General features: G+C 53.6%; 5 protein-coding genes across 5 annotated transcripts; 1 reads left to right on the top strand and 4 right to left on the bottom strand.

Annotated features, from left to right (window-relative positions):
- Nucleotides 1–497: 497 nt before the first annotated feature.
- Nucleotides 498–3,066, bottom strand: SPSK_03064 (protein kinase A; the record flags this gene model as incomplete). Its single annotated transcript, XM_016729907.1, has 5 exons — nucleotides 498–1,534; nucleotides 1,655–2,218; nucleotides 2,281–2,692; nucleotides 2,809–2,866; nucleotides 2,912–3,066. The coding sequence occupies 5 exons, from the start codon at nucleotides 3,064–3,066 to the stop codon at nucleotides 498–500; spliced, it is 2,226 nt and encodes a 741-aa protein (XP_016585428.1).
- Nucleotides 3,067–6,873: 3,807 nt separating this feature from the next.
- Nucleotides 6,874–7,119, bottom strand: SPSK_03805 (uncharacterized protein; the record flags this gene model as incomplete). Its single annotated transcript, XM_016730638.1, has 1 exon — nucleotides 6,874–7,119. One exon carries the CDS (start codon nucleotides 7,117–7,119, stop codon nucleotides 6,874–6,876), a length of 246 nt encoding a protein of 81 aa, XP_016585427.1.
- A 48-nt stretch (nucleotides 7,120–7,167) lies between these two features.
- SPSK_03745 (uncharacterized protein) lies at nucleotides 7,168–7,518 on the bottom strand (the record flags this gene model as incomplete). Its single annotated transcript, XM_016730579.1, has 2 exons — nucleotides 7,168–7,255; nucleotides 7,289–7,518. The coding sequence occupies 2 exons, from the start codon at nucleotides 7,516–7,518 to the stop codon at nucleotides 7,168–7,170; spliced, it is 318 nt and encodes a 105-aa protein (XP_016585426.1).
- Nucleotides 7,519–9,058: 1,540 nt separating this feature from the next.
- SPSK_03217 (glutamine synthetase) lies at nucleotides 9,059–10,882 on the top strand (the record flags this gene model as incomplete). The annotated part of the gene is made up of 5 exons (XM_016730058.1): nucleotides 9,059–9,180; nucleotides 9,241–9,418; nucleotides 9,585–9,993; nucleotides 10,194–10,244; nucleotides 10,392–10,882. 5 exons carry the CDS (start codon nucleotides 9,059–9,061, stop codon nucleotides 10,880–10,882), a joined length of 1,251 nt encoding a protein of 416 aa, XP_016585425.1.
- Nucleotides 10,883–11,873: 991 nt separating this feature from the next.
- SPSK_03671 (uncharacterized protein) lies at nucleotides 11,874–12,391 on the bottom strand (the record flags this gene model as incomplete). Its single annotated transcript, XM_016730506.1, has 2 exons — nucleotides 11,874–12,183; nucleotides 12,228–12,391. 2 exons carry the CDS (start codon nucleotides 12,389–12,391, stop codon nucleotides 11,874–11,876), a joined length of 474 nt encoding a protein of 157 aa, XP_016585424.1.
- Between the last annotated feature and the right edge of the window lie 587 nt (nucleotides 12,392–12,978).

Genomic DNA, 12,978 nt, shown 5'->3' with positions numbered 1-12,978 from the left:
GGGCCAATTCTGTGACCTTGCGACTGCGGTCACCGTCGCGAGAGAATGTCCAAAGGGAACAACCGTTGGACAACAGCCGCAACGGAGTCATATACAAAACCAAAAACGTAGACCAAAATGTATCCAAACGACCTGATCGGTGAGAACCCAAGTATCCTGTTGCCTTCATGAGATACCAAGCCGTAGTAGCAATGAAACAGTAAAACGAAACATAAGAAGGAGAAACGTTAGGTGAATCGATCCGACAAGGCAGCGAGAGGTAGTAGAGTCGGTTCGGTGTTTAGGTAAGGGTAAGAGGCATTAAAAGAACGATAATGGGTAATGATGAAGAAATGAGATCATACCACTCATGAAGGTCGGAAAATGAGCAAAGAAAATGGTCGTAAACAGGGCAGAGAAAGGGTGTAGAGCCGTAGGTTGTAAAGGGCAAAGAAGGCCGCCGCCGGCTTGAATGAAAGGAAAAGAGGGCAAAAAGACGCTGGCACATTGTGAGCGGCCTAGAAATTAGCAAAGAACCGGTCGTACTGCTCGGCCAGCTCAGGCGTGTACTGCTCAAAGTCCACATCGTTCTCCGGGTAGATATCAAAGCACTGCGCATCACCCACGTACCGCACGGGCGGCACAATGGGGCCCTGGCCGCGCCGCTCGTACAGAGTGTTCCAGTCGACGCCGGCAAAGAAGGGGTGTGACTTGACCTTGGCCGCTCCGCCACTGATATTACCCAGTCGGCGTGAGCGGTCGACCGTGCAGAGCTGGTGAACGAGGTCTTGGGCGGCTGGCGAGATGGACGGGTCTTGTGGGAAGACGACGGGCTTCTCCAGGATCCTGCACAGAGTTAGTATGGTGGGGCGCCAGTGCAGAGTCACAGGAATAGCGGACAACAGGACAACATACTGTCGATAGATCTCGAGTGGGTTCTGGTGCCAAAACGGGGGATAGCCCGTCAGAAACTCGTAGATGAGGATCCCGAGGGCCCACCAGTCGACGGCGGTCGTATGGCCCATGTTCTGGATCACCTCGGGCGCGATATACTCGGGAGTACCGCACAGCGTGTACGTCTCGACTGCACCACCGGCCCCGTCGCGGCCCAGCCGCTTGGCAAACCCAAAGTCGACCAGTTTGACGTGGCCCCGGGCGTCGAGCAGCAGGTTCTCGGGCTTGAGGTCTCGGTAGGCAACGCCATCTTGCTGCTCGTGCAGATACTCGAGAACGAGGACGATTTCAGCGGCATAAAATTGGGCCGTGGGCTCGTCGAAGCGCCGGAACTTGCGGAGGTAACTAAACAGCTCGCCGCCGGGGACGTAGTCGAGGAGGAGGTATAAAAAGTCGTGGTCGGAAAAGGACGCCAGCATGTTGGTGATAAACGGGTGGCCCGCGACGTCCTGGAGGATCTGGCGCTCGTGGCGCACGTGGTCGATCTGCTTGAGCTTGATGACGGCCGCCTTGCGCAGGATCTTGAGAGCGAAGACCTGGTGCGCCTCGTCTTCGTTCCGTGGCTGTTGTCGACGGACCAGGACGACGCGTGCAAATGTGCCTGTTGTACACCCCGGATGTCAGTCTCTGCTGTCTTTGTCTCGTGCACCCATACCCTTTGTGGCATGTACAAAAGCGGACAATATATATATATATATATCTCCCTCTTTCCTGAGCATACCTGTTCCTAATGTACGGATGCGCGCAAAGTCGTCAACCCGCAAGTTCTTGGGAAACGTGTCGCTAGCCTGTATGACATCCATTGCCTCGTCGCGAGCTGTCTTGTCTTGCCTCGGGTCTCCCGCCTCTGCCTGTTGTGACTGTGGTATTGACGGCGAGGAAGTCGGTCCCGGCGCAGCCGTGGGCGGTGCTGTGCTGTCTGAGAGGCCGTTGTTGCTGGCCTGGGCAGTCTGATCAGTGTGAGCGACTTGGGCAGCTTGTGCAGCCTGCGCGACCTGCGCGGCGACTGTGACGTCATGCAGGGCGTGGAGCCCTGAGCCGTGGCCCGTGAAGCCATTCGGGGAAGACGAGGAGGCCCCGTCGTCTGGCGACGTTGGCGTGGGCGTGTGGATCGGCTGGCTGGGGTGGAGCGCGGCCATCGCCATTGCGGCCGCCGGGGTCGAGCGGCGGTGGGCGCGGGAGGCGGGCTGGAGGCCGGGAAGAACGAAAAAAGGAAATGAAAAGATGCTTGTCTTTGGCGGGCGCGTCTGTTTACCAACGACACGACAGGGCTTGTGCTCTTCTCCTGCAGGAGAGTGTAGCCAGAGTTCCTGGCTGGGAAGAGCCGATAGGTGGGGTTTCACCCACCGATAAGGCCGGCGTGGGTCTCGGTTCTGGGGAAGGCCCCGGCGAAAGAGGGGACGCGATATGAGGAGTCAAAAAGGGTGCTGAAAGTGGCAGGTAGAAGGTATACAGTCGCGATGCGTCGTCGATAGGTGAATGAGGTCGAAGAAGGCTGCTGATAGAAAGAAGAGACGAAAGAAACGCCAATTGTGGCTGCGGTTGCAGGATGTGAGAAACAGGGGCTGGCGGCGGTTTCGCCCGTTTCACAGACTTCGAGGGCAGCTCGTGTAGGATTGTGCGCTCTCTGTTCCCAATTGTAGGGAGCGTGGAGGCTGGACGGGGGCGATAGGCGAGATGGGCGGATGGAGATGCAGTAGGAGGACAAACCTTTGGATGCGAAGCAATACGGTTTGAGGAAAAGAGTATCACGGGAAGTCTAGGGAAAGCACGAAGTGCGGGAAAGAGACGCCGGATGCTTAATTAGACGCGGTCTAGTTGGTGCTGGTAGGCATTGAAACAGGGAAGGCACGCAACAAAAGCGACGACACCTACGGCATACGCCTGGAGAAGCACGGCCTGGGCAGGCGCAATGGGGAATATTGTGGGGCGCCTGCCACCGAGAGCGACGTCCTTCAGTTCCCCGTGTATTAATTACACCGTATCCGCATCCAAAGGCACTTGCCTGTGTTCCAAACTCGCAGCAGACTGGGTCTTCTTTGAAGCAGGAAGGCGCGGACGGCCAAAGACGCACACGCAGAAGGAGGGCGACGAGGCAAGAGCGACAGGATCATAATGCGAACATACGCGCATAGAGGGGCAATGGCGCAAGATGCGACCCAAGAGATGCACAGCGCATCGACGTTCACTAGTATCGAGTTGCATGTGAGAGAGGGAGCAGTCACACGCAGCAGACAAACAAGGCTCCTACGCCTCTGGCGCCATCATTGCCCAACCGAGCCAGCCTGATGCTGCGGAGTATGTCGTCGGCGACAACCGGGACGTGGAGAGACATGGCGGCAAGCTGAAAAGCTGGAAATTGGTCTCGTGTAATTGCATGAAGTGCCATTTGGCTGCTAAACGGCGGCAATCATGCAGTATATTTTATTTTGGTCGTTCAGGCAGCGATGCTCTCTGTATGTCTCATGTCGCAGTCGTACCTGGAAAACTCGTTCCTGGATTTTTGGATCTCTGACACGTGACGCACGTCATTTCATCTCATCGCAATTGCCTTTTCAAGACGAAAAGTGTCACATGGGGTGCACATGCCCGTTTAGGACATACTGCGGCGTAATCACTTCGCTATTTCTGCATTCTACAGCCTTGTTCACTCTCTCTGTCTTCACACACGGCAGCATCATACTATGACTCTCACTCTCGGCGGTGAAGAAACAGTCTTCACGAGCACAAAGTTGCACACCGGCACCGGCACGATCCCTATTGCCGTTTTGAGCGGAAGCGACAAAGCGCCCAGCAGAACAGTGGTGTGCAGCCAGACACATCAAAGACGAGCCAAAAGTCAGTGGCATCGGCCTTTGGGGGTTCTCTACTGTATTTGCAGGGGAAAAGCGAGCTAGAAGATGGAGCGGGCGATTCCCGGAGCATGCCAAACTGACGGCCGGACATAGAAGTCTCCAAGGCCCCCAAATTGCAAGTAGAGAAAAAGCATGTGCAGCCCGGCTGTGTGAGGGTCGCCCATACAGGCTCGGCAGGCTCGAGCAAAAAATTGTGTGCAGGCAGTATTGCGGATAAAAACATACCAGAACAAGAAAATATTAGCATCGGTCGATTTGCAACTCTGTCCAGCGACATCAATGGCTGCCAATGTCCATTTCCCTGATGTCTTTTCTTTTGCTTCATTCCTTTCCTCGTCTCGTGTTGTCCTGAAAACAAACCCGTCACAATGTATGCAATGTATGACGAAACAGAAAATGGGCCCGAACTCATGAGCCTCGGGCCAGGGCAAGGTAGAGAAACGCAGCTAAATGGTCGTTGGTTCGCTGAGGCGGTTGGTCGGAACAAACGAAACAATGTGACTGGGTGAGACTGGTAACAATTTCCTTGATTTCGCTGACGTACTTTGATTTCCCTGGTTCCCAGGCCTTGTCGACCGCCCTTTCATTGTTTGACGCTTATTTTGAGTCTGTACTTCACTATGTCATTTAAGGCCTGGCGTTCTGTGAGCATTACCGCGCGAGTACGTAAAAGAAAAGAACCCTGTGAAAGGATGCAAGGCACGGTAATTGAGACTCTGGCTGACGTGTGCGACCAGGGAGGAGCAACAAGAGCCTCCGGGCATACAGAGCCGGGGAGAAGTGAAGAGACAAGGAATGAAAGTAGAAGCCGAATGAGACAGCATGGCAAAGGACCTGACGCGGTTAAGACTGCAATTACCAAAAAACTTTATCGGAGACGGAATTTCGGTGACAGCGGAGACGAAACACCGAATCAACGAGAAGGTAATGTTTTTAAAATAAATCGATAAGTTGCCGACCGACGAACCCAGACGGCACTCGGAAGGCGGAAAGGGACGAAAAACCAAATTGGATCAAAAAGAAGAAAATGATGGCGGGCGTCTTCGGGATTCAGCTTTTGGTGGCCGACCGAGTTTGCCAAAATGGGACAGTTTGTTGCAGCCTTTGTGTTAAACATCTGTAAATTTACGACGTTGTCCAAATTACGACATACATTTGGAACAAACCTCGCCTTGGACCTCGTGTGCTCGTGTGGGCGGGCGCGGCCAGAACCGTATTCGCAGGTTACCTCAATGTATGTAGGGTCCGTTTCGTTTTCTGGTTTCTAAACTGGGCGAGGCGGTGTTGCCAATTGGGGCTGTTCGGGGCTGTTTTGGGCAGTGGCAAATCGTCATGCGCCTTCCCCGGGTAATGGGAAATAGCCGGGCCCAAGGTGAACAGGGCGGAAGCGAGGCCTGTGAGTGGCTGGCTGCGGTTATGGCCTTTGCACTGTATTACAGCGCGCTCTGTAAGTGTAGGCATGTCATGTCGTCAGACCGAATGGCGTCCCGTGTGTCACACGGTGGTTCCTTCCTGTCGCGCCCCGGCCACAGCGTATATTCCAAGCATCTGGGCAGCGGCGACAGTGACCAGTGGCGGCGGACTGGTCACCGATTGGGATCTTCCATTTGCTCGTTGTTCGTTTTCTGTGTGCTCTTATGGTCGTTCCGCTGTGTTTCTTTGTGCGCATGCTGCGTCGGCCGCCCGACTTTGGCTTGCGCTCCGCCTCGGCGGCCTTTAGGTAACAGGTCGTGTGGCAATGAGTAACCCACCAATCAAAGAGCAATGATAAGAAACTGGCGAATCGCTCTGATTGGCTGGGCTGCAGAACCCCGTATGCGGCACTAACACGCTACAAGCGGCGATGTATCGCCCAGCCCGACAGATACTTCGCCCGTAACAAACGACAGGCGCCGGCTGGCCCAGGCTAGCAGGGGAAATGGGAGAACGACAGTTCCATAGTCACAGGGGGCATTCCGACACTTGGGGCGGTTTCCGTCCCCAGGCTGGCTCTCGTCTCAAATCGATAGGCGACCGCCACCCTGAGCAATAAGGTAATGGCGTTTTGAAATGGTTACTTGACAAGAAAGCAGATCTGGAGATCCTATTTGACGACGGGGCAAAGGGGGAAAGCGGGAAATCTCCAGGCAATCCCCAGACGAGGACGATAGATGTACATCCTCTTAATGATGTTGTCTTTCAAAATAAAACATTGAAGGAGAAGAAAAGCGATAGACTACACCATTGTGAAACGAAGAAGAATGTCAGGTAAATGTGTGCCCAACGCAATGGAGGCACAACAGACCCTTTGAGGGGTATGGATATAAGATATGTAAAAGTAAATAAGATGATTTTTAGTATTAAAAAAGGAGATGGAGGGGCGTGTGGGAAGGCTGAAGGACCAAAGATACCTCTAACCGGGCGACGCTGTGATTCGTGCATGGGCCCAGTTCTGTTTACTCGATCGCTTTACCTTTTTGTGACCCTCTTGCGTGTCGTTTTGGTCCGTTGATATTCTGTTTGATTGCTTCAAAGGTCACTACTGTCGCGTGCTTCCCCAAAGATGACTCAACTGTCTCCATCCTAACGATATCATTGCCGTCTTGTGATGCTCACTTGATGCGTTTTTTTTGCGTGTTCTTGGACCCTTATTGCCTCAAAAGCCAGGGGCTTGCCGGTGCAGTGACCAACAAGCAGTCAGATATGCAAGTCAGAGGAATGGGGGTGGGTTCGACCAATATTGGAGCATCATTGGAGCAGCACGGTGCAACATACAAATAGGAATGCCATTAAGAGCGCATGGCTACCGGGGAAGGTGTTCTTCCTCCTACTCAACTCCACAACTGCCCAGCTCCAATATTACCCATATCTCTTTGGGTTTCCTGCCCTCTCAGGTGCGAGGGAATTAAACCCTCTGCCGTTTGTCACTTTCCCTCCCCTCTGACTCGCTCGAAACCTGCGCTCCTTGTCAGTCTTCGCCATGCGGGAAATATATCGTTTGGGACAGGTTGGCATGTTGGCCGCTGATGTGGATATCCCCGAGACGGATGGCCTTCTTGCTAGTCCGCGTGGAGCTGTTCCTGGATGAAATATGGAGCTGTGCTGTCTACAATGGAGCACTCAGCAGTGGATGCCCTCGTGAGAAGAGAGAAGGAGACAGAGAGAGGGCTCGACAGTTGGTTGCACCCTCCGCGAATGGTCGCTCCAGGAGAAGGAGAAGCGCACCAGAACAAATACAAATGCAAGGCGAACCCCACGTCGTTGCAATGTCGTCGGCGCGGGAAGCTTGTGCGGCCACCATGTCTGCACCTCCCGTGATAGTGAACTGATAAGAGACACGAGTGTGAGGCATGTTGGGTAGGTCTCCTATCTGTGCTGCTGCAGCTGCCCCTCGATTCGGTTATTTCACGTTCTTTTCCCGTGTGTTTAGTTTTATATCATTTTTTTTGTTGCTGCTAATCTCCTCGTGCCACATGTCCCTCATGGTCCTGTATATTCCTTATTTTCTGTATAGAACATACAAAATGCCGCAGCTGGGCCTGCTTGTCACAGGAACACGCAAACCGCCACCCCCAAAACGAATGTCCAGACCATCAGGCCTTTGCGCTTTGACGAGCATCAACGTTTCGATGTGATTGTGATCCGATTCTGTGACGGTCGTGTCGTGAGTCGTTGCTTCCCCAACCTTTCTGTTTGCCTTCCATTTTTTCGCCTTTCGATATCGAGCGCTTCTGTCATTGGCTCTAGCCATCCTTCGTTGGCGCGCTAGCGGGTCCGTAGCGCGCGACGCCGCCCGAATGGGTACTTCCAAACGTGGTACTATCTGTTCCTCTGTCCTAGAACCGACTGGAGCCTGCAAAACGCTCGAATTTGCGCCTGCGGACGAGACAGCACATGGGCACACCTGCGCTCGGCAAGGTACCACAAGTCCATGTACCTCGCCCAGAGTTCCTCGCCCAGACAATTTTATCGCCTTTTGTTCTCCAGCATCACGCCTCGTCCCATTCCCATTCCTGTTCCCTTGTCTGGGCCCTGTCTTTCAGGCTTTATTCCCACTGGCGTCGCCCCCACCGAAAAAACCGCCACCGCTCCCAGGTATCTTTTCTTACGATAACTCGGAGTACACGAAAGACGATGATTACTCGCTACGACTCGTATCTTCCAACCGCCTCTGGGGGAGGACGTGACCATGATAGTGACGCCGCATCCACGAAACCAAGCAAAAGCTGAAGCAACCATCGTGGCTTCCGCCGCGCATTGAAAGATACGTCCGCACAAACCTCGCGTTGTGAGCGGCTCTGGGTCGCTGTTTCCTATCCATCAGATCAAAGTCAGTGTGGCATGCTCAGAGAGCCCACACACCATTTCGGGAAAGAGGCCCCTGCAGTTGCCCTATTTGTCTTGCAAGACACTACGTAAGCTGTAATAAGGACTCACCGCAGAAACTCTGGTCCTTGATCTTCCTAAGTGACGTTTCTGTTACCTTTTTTTCGGTAATAAAAACCACATCAAATGCTTCATCCTTATCTTCTCTATCTTACCCCAGGAAGATGTCGCTGCCCCCCCCCCCCCCTCCCCTCCTCCTCTCTCTCAGATGATTCTGGGGGTCATTCTTTCCTCTTTTCATTTTCACACTTTTCATCAAGGGTCCGGTTTGGGCAACTGCCACCCACACCCACTAAGCCAGTACACACATCACGACAAAAGGTACTCGCTTGTAAGTATCTTTCTTTTCTTCGTTTTTTTTTAGCATTTTTCTTTTTTCCCTGGCTCCTAGCAGGATGCCCACACCCCCTAAAAGACAACCCGTCTCGTTTCCCTTGGGCTCCCCACTCCCTGACTTATTTCCCACGCCGCGAGAATAGTGACCTAAGTGGACCCAGTTTTTTGCGATTCCACTTGCTCGTTCACAAGCCGATACAGCGCCGTCGCTAGGAAAGAGCGCTACAGATAAAAGAACCCTGCCTCGCCGCTCCCCGGAACCCCGCCAGTGACAGTTTTCTTCTGGCTCTTTCCTTATATTTTCCCAACTTGTTTTTCTCCTTTTCCACACATAAAGAAGCCATTGTGCTATTTTTTGCTCTTCTACAACATATAACCTCTTCCTCTTTGTCACTTTCTTTCTTCGTCCTCTCTATTTCTTCCGTTCCTCTTTTCTCTTTCTCCTCCCCATTCACAACCTCTCTCACACACACAACCGCAAATATGGTAAGGCTGTCTCCAACACCGCCTGCCCCCGTTCATTGCTATTGGTTGCTGTTTTCAGGAACCGCCAATTCTCGTCGCTCGTCATGCGCTGGCCGCCGATTTGTTTTGGACAAGCGACGGACAGCGACGAAGAGAACAAGAATTCACAGAAGAACAGCATCATGCGAGAGGATGGCGCAGAGGCCGTTTCCAAGACGACGTCACGGTTTGCTAACAACATATTCCCGCATATAGTCTTCAGAACAACTTACCTCCAACGTTGCAGTTGTACGTTTCTTCCCCGAATCGAAAATCGAACCCACTTACAAGCCTCACAAGCCTGGCAGCTCTTGCTAACTCACCCATCACAGCTGCAAAAATACCTGAAGCTCGACCAGAAGGGCAGCATTATTGCTGAGTACATCTGGATCGATGCCGAGGGCAACACTCGCTCCAAGTCCCGGGTAAGTTGCGTTTTTGCTCCCCGACCCGCTTGTTTTTTATGACTCGTTTTTTATTCGCTTTGCTGGGCCGTTTGGCCATTGGCCGTTTGGCCGCCTCATGCCATCTGTCCTGACCGTCCTATCTGACCCGCCTTTTGCTAACCGCCCTTTGCGCCCTGGCCAATAGACCCTGAAGGAGAAGGACTACACTGTCGACGAGCTCCCGATATGGAACTTTGACGGCTCCTCCACCGGCCAGGCCCCCGGTGACAACTCCGACGTCTACCTGAAGCCCGTCGCCGTCTTCCCGTCCCCCTTCCTCCTGTCTCCCAACATCCTTGTCCTGGCCGAGTGCTGGAACGCCGACGGCACGCCTAACAAGTTCAACTACCGTCACGAGTGCGCCAAGCTCATGGAGGCCCACGCCGCCCATGAGCCGTGGTTCGGCCTCGAGCAGGAGTACACCCTGCTCGACAGCTCCGACCGTCCGTACGGCTGGCCCACGAACGGTTTCCCTGCTCCCCAGGGCCCGTACTACTGCGGTGTCGGCTCGGGCAAGGTTGTCCAGCGTGATATCGTCGAGGCCCACTACAAGGGTAAGCAAGCAGCCAGCCCACCATGCCAATTGGTCACACGACCTTGTTTTTACGACACGTTTTGCAAGCCGCAAGGCTCGACCTGTTCGGTTTCCCGACTCGTTGGGTTGCCAATGCGGTGTTTTATTGTCAACAACTGGCGTGTGTTTTGCTTTTGCTTTTTTTTTGTGAGAAACTATTTTGCTAACAGTTTTGTACAGCCTGCTTGTACGCTGGTGTCAAGATCAGCGGCACTAACGCCGAGGTCATGCGTAAGTTGACATTCCTTGCTTTTCCCATGCGACACTCACCCACCCATGTCAATTACATCATAGTTTTCATACGATGATTTCCATGTCGGCGTCCCTTTCCATTACCCACCGTCTGAATTGAACCCCTGTTGCTGACATCGTTTGCAGCCGCCCAGTGGGAGTACCAGGTCGGTCCTTGCACCGGCATCGAGATGGGCGATCACCTGTGGATTTCGCGCTTCCTGCTCCACCGTATCGCCGAGGAGCTGGGCGCCAAGGTCTCGGTTCACCCCAAACCCATCCCCGGCGACTGGAACGGTGCCGGTCTGCACTCGAACTTCTCCACCAAGGAGATGCGTGTCGAGGGTGGCATGAAGTACATTGAGGAGGCCATCAAGAAGCTCGAGGGCCGCCACAAGGAGCACATTGCCGTCTACGGCGAGGACAACGAGAAGCGTCTGACCGGCCGCCACGAGACCGGTGCCATCGACCAGTTCAGCTGGGGTGTCGCCAACCGCGGCGCCTCTATCCGCATTCCTCGCGAGGTCGGCGCAAAGGGCTACGGCTACTTTGAGGATCGCCGCCCCGCCTCCAACGCCGACCCTTACCGCATTACTGGCATCATCATGGAGACGTGCTTCGGCGCTGTCGACAAGTAGATTGTCGACGTCGTTTTGAGGCCGTCGCATGCGCATAGAGAGATGAACGGGGACGACTGGCGGGGCCTACTCGAGAGCGACTTGAGCAGGCTGGTGTGCCTGTTGCTATTATGTCTTTATCTTTGCCAGCTCTGTTTTTTGTCCAAACATAGATCTCGTCAGCTGTTGCCATACATGCTGCTTACTGCGCCTTTCCCACCATTCAGGTCAAATACCAACAACACATGCATTGCTCGCCAGCCAACCAATGGGGGCTCAATGACAACTGATCTACGCTGCCATCTTTCCGCGATGGCCTTTTGATGTCTTAATGATTTGTTTTGGTTGATTTCGTCATAATGTTGTATTTAGCCATTACCCAATTACATTGATCCTTTCATCCATTGATCACCTGATTTCAGGCACAACCAACTCGCGTGAACCGAAACGGCAGCTGCAGCCGACAGAAAACTCGACCGCGGCTTTCGATTGCAATGTATCGTGAGCGTTATTTTCACGAGATTCCTCAATACGAAGTGGATGTATGTCGACCGACACAGATGTCAGAAACTTCCACTGCGCCAGACAAGACCGACCGGGTGTCACCAAATTTCGCCGTTGAGTGCCGCAGGTCTGATTTGGGGAATTTGACGCGTGACGAAAGAGCGTCGCGAGGGCGTAGAAATGGGCATCCGCCGGATATCGCTGGCATGAATAATACGGAGACGTGGCTATAAATAAACATTTTCGTTGTGCTTTCGATGGGATGAGAGGCTTGGCTACATTGCTTTGTTTACGGAGTAATACAGGGCTGACAACGGTCGCTCTGGTCTTCTAGCGTGTTAGTGGAGAGCCACAGTGGCCTAGTCAGGCCGTTATTCCTTGAAGCAGTACGAAATATGTTGTCGGGTTTCGCCAGCTAACTAAGCTCGCCTTGCCGCCGTTTCAAGCGCCTTTCCAACTGCTGGGTCTGGTAGACCCGCCTTGCATTCAAGACAAGCCATACCGAGTATTACTCTGCACGAAAGATGGAAAGAGCACTGCGCACTGCGCACTGCGCATGCATGACACACTCAGCAACATGCCTCGCGAAAGCAGGAGCAACCGTGAGACATAGTTCTGGCTGTGATTGCGTCCTGACAAACACCCCATCGCTCTTTCTGCTCGGTCTCAGATGGACGCACCCTTTCGCGTCGCTCCGTCTTGTCCGCTTTGCCCGTCCACGCTTTCCTGCCTTGTAAGATGCCTCCGTAATTCGCAACACGTGCTCGGCAGGTACCATGTAGTCTGTACAGGCGTACTTGCCTTTTGTTGCCTCTTCTCTGCTTTTCAATGCCATCTTGCATCCATCCTATCTGCATCTCACCCTGTTTTCTTCTCTTCTTCATCGTCGTCTGTCCGACGCGCGTTTCCGGCCCGTTCGTGTCGTGCAGCTCTACACCGTGCCGGCAGCCTCCGCATTCGTTTTTGACTGTGGATCAAGGTACGTTTCCAGCCAGTGTTTTTGTCTTCTTTTTCTTCGCTGGTCATTATATTCTTTCGTTTTATTTTCTCGCCCCTTTGCTTCATGTTTCTTTTTGCACTCAAGGACAAACAGTTAAGGAAAGGAATGTGTACCAGGCGTCTCGAGCAACCCCTTTTACAGTGTGTGCCCACACTCCCGACTCAGCTAAAGCCAAATCCTCTCAGCTGCTCAGCCTGCTCAGCTTATTCGTGCTCCACAGCTCCTGTCCAGGGCTTCCCCCCTCTCTCCTCGTACTACTCCGTACTTTTTCTGCCGCCATCGTCTCCCAGTTCCAATCATCCCGCCGCTACGGCTTGGCTTTATCGCCTCCTCCCCACCACCTCTCACCTCCACACCGCCCACTGCTCCCACCTGCTTACCTCGCCCAGCGAACCAACCTTACTTCGAGCTTCCCCCCCCTTTAGCATGATCACGACACGCGCGCGCTGAGGAGGTCGACCGACTTATCGATTGAGTGTGACAACATAGCTGCAGCCGGACGTCTCACCGACCAGCTCTGCTCGTTTCCCCGTCATCCTTCTCCTGGGCGACGTCCCCCGCCTCTTCCTGTTCCTCGGCCTCCGTCTCGCCTGACACGATTTGGATCGAAGCA

The sequence above is a fragment of the Sporothrix schenckii genome, assembly GCF_000961545.1.
Source record: "Sporothrix schenckii 1099-18 chromosome Unknown Cont47, whole genome shotgun sequence".
Classification (NCBI taxonomy): Eukaryota; Fungi; Ascomycota; class Sordariomycetes; order Ophiostomatales; family Ophiostomataceae; genus Sporothrix; species Sporothrix schenckii.
This window is presented reverse-complemented; position numbering and strand designations above follow the sequence as displayed.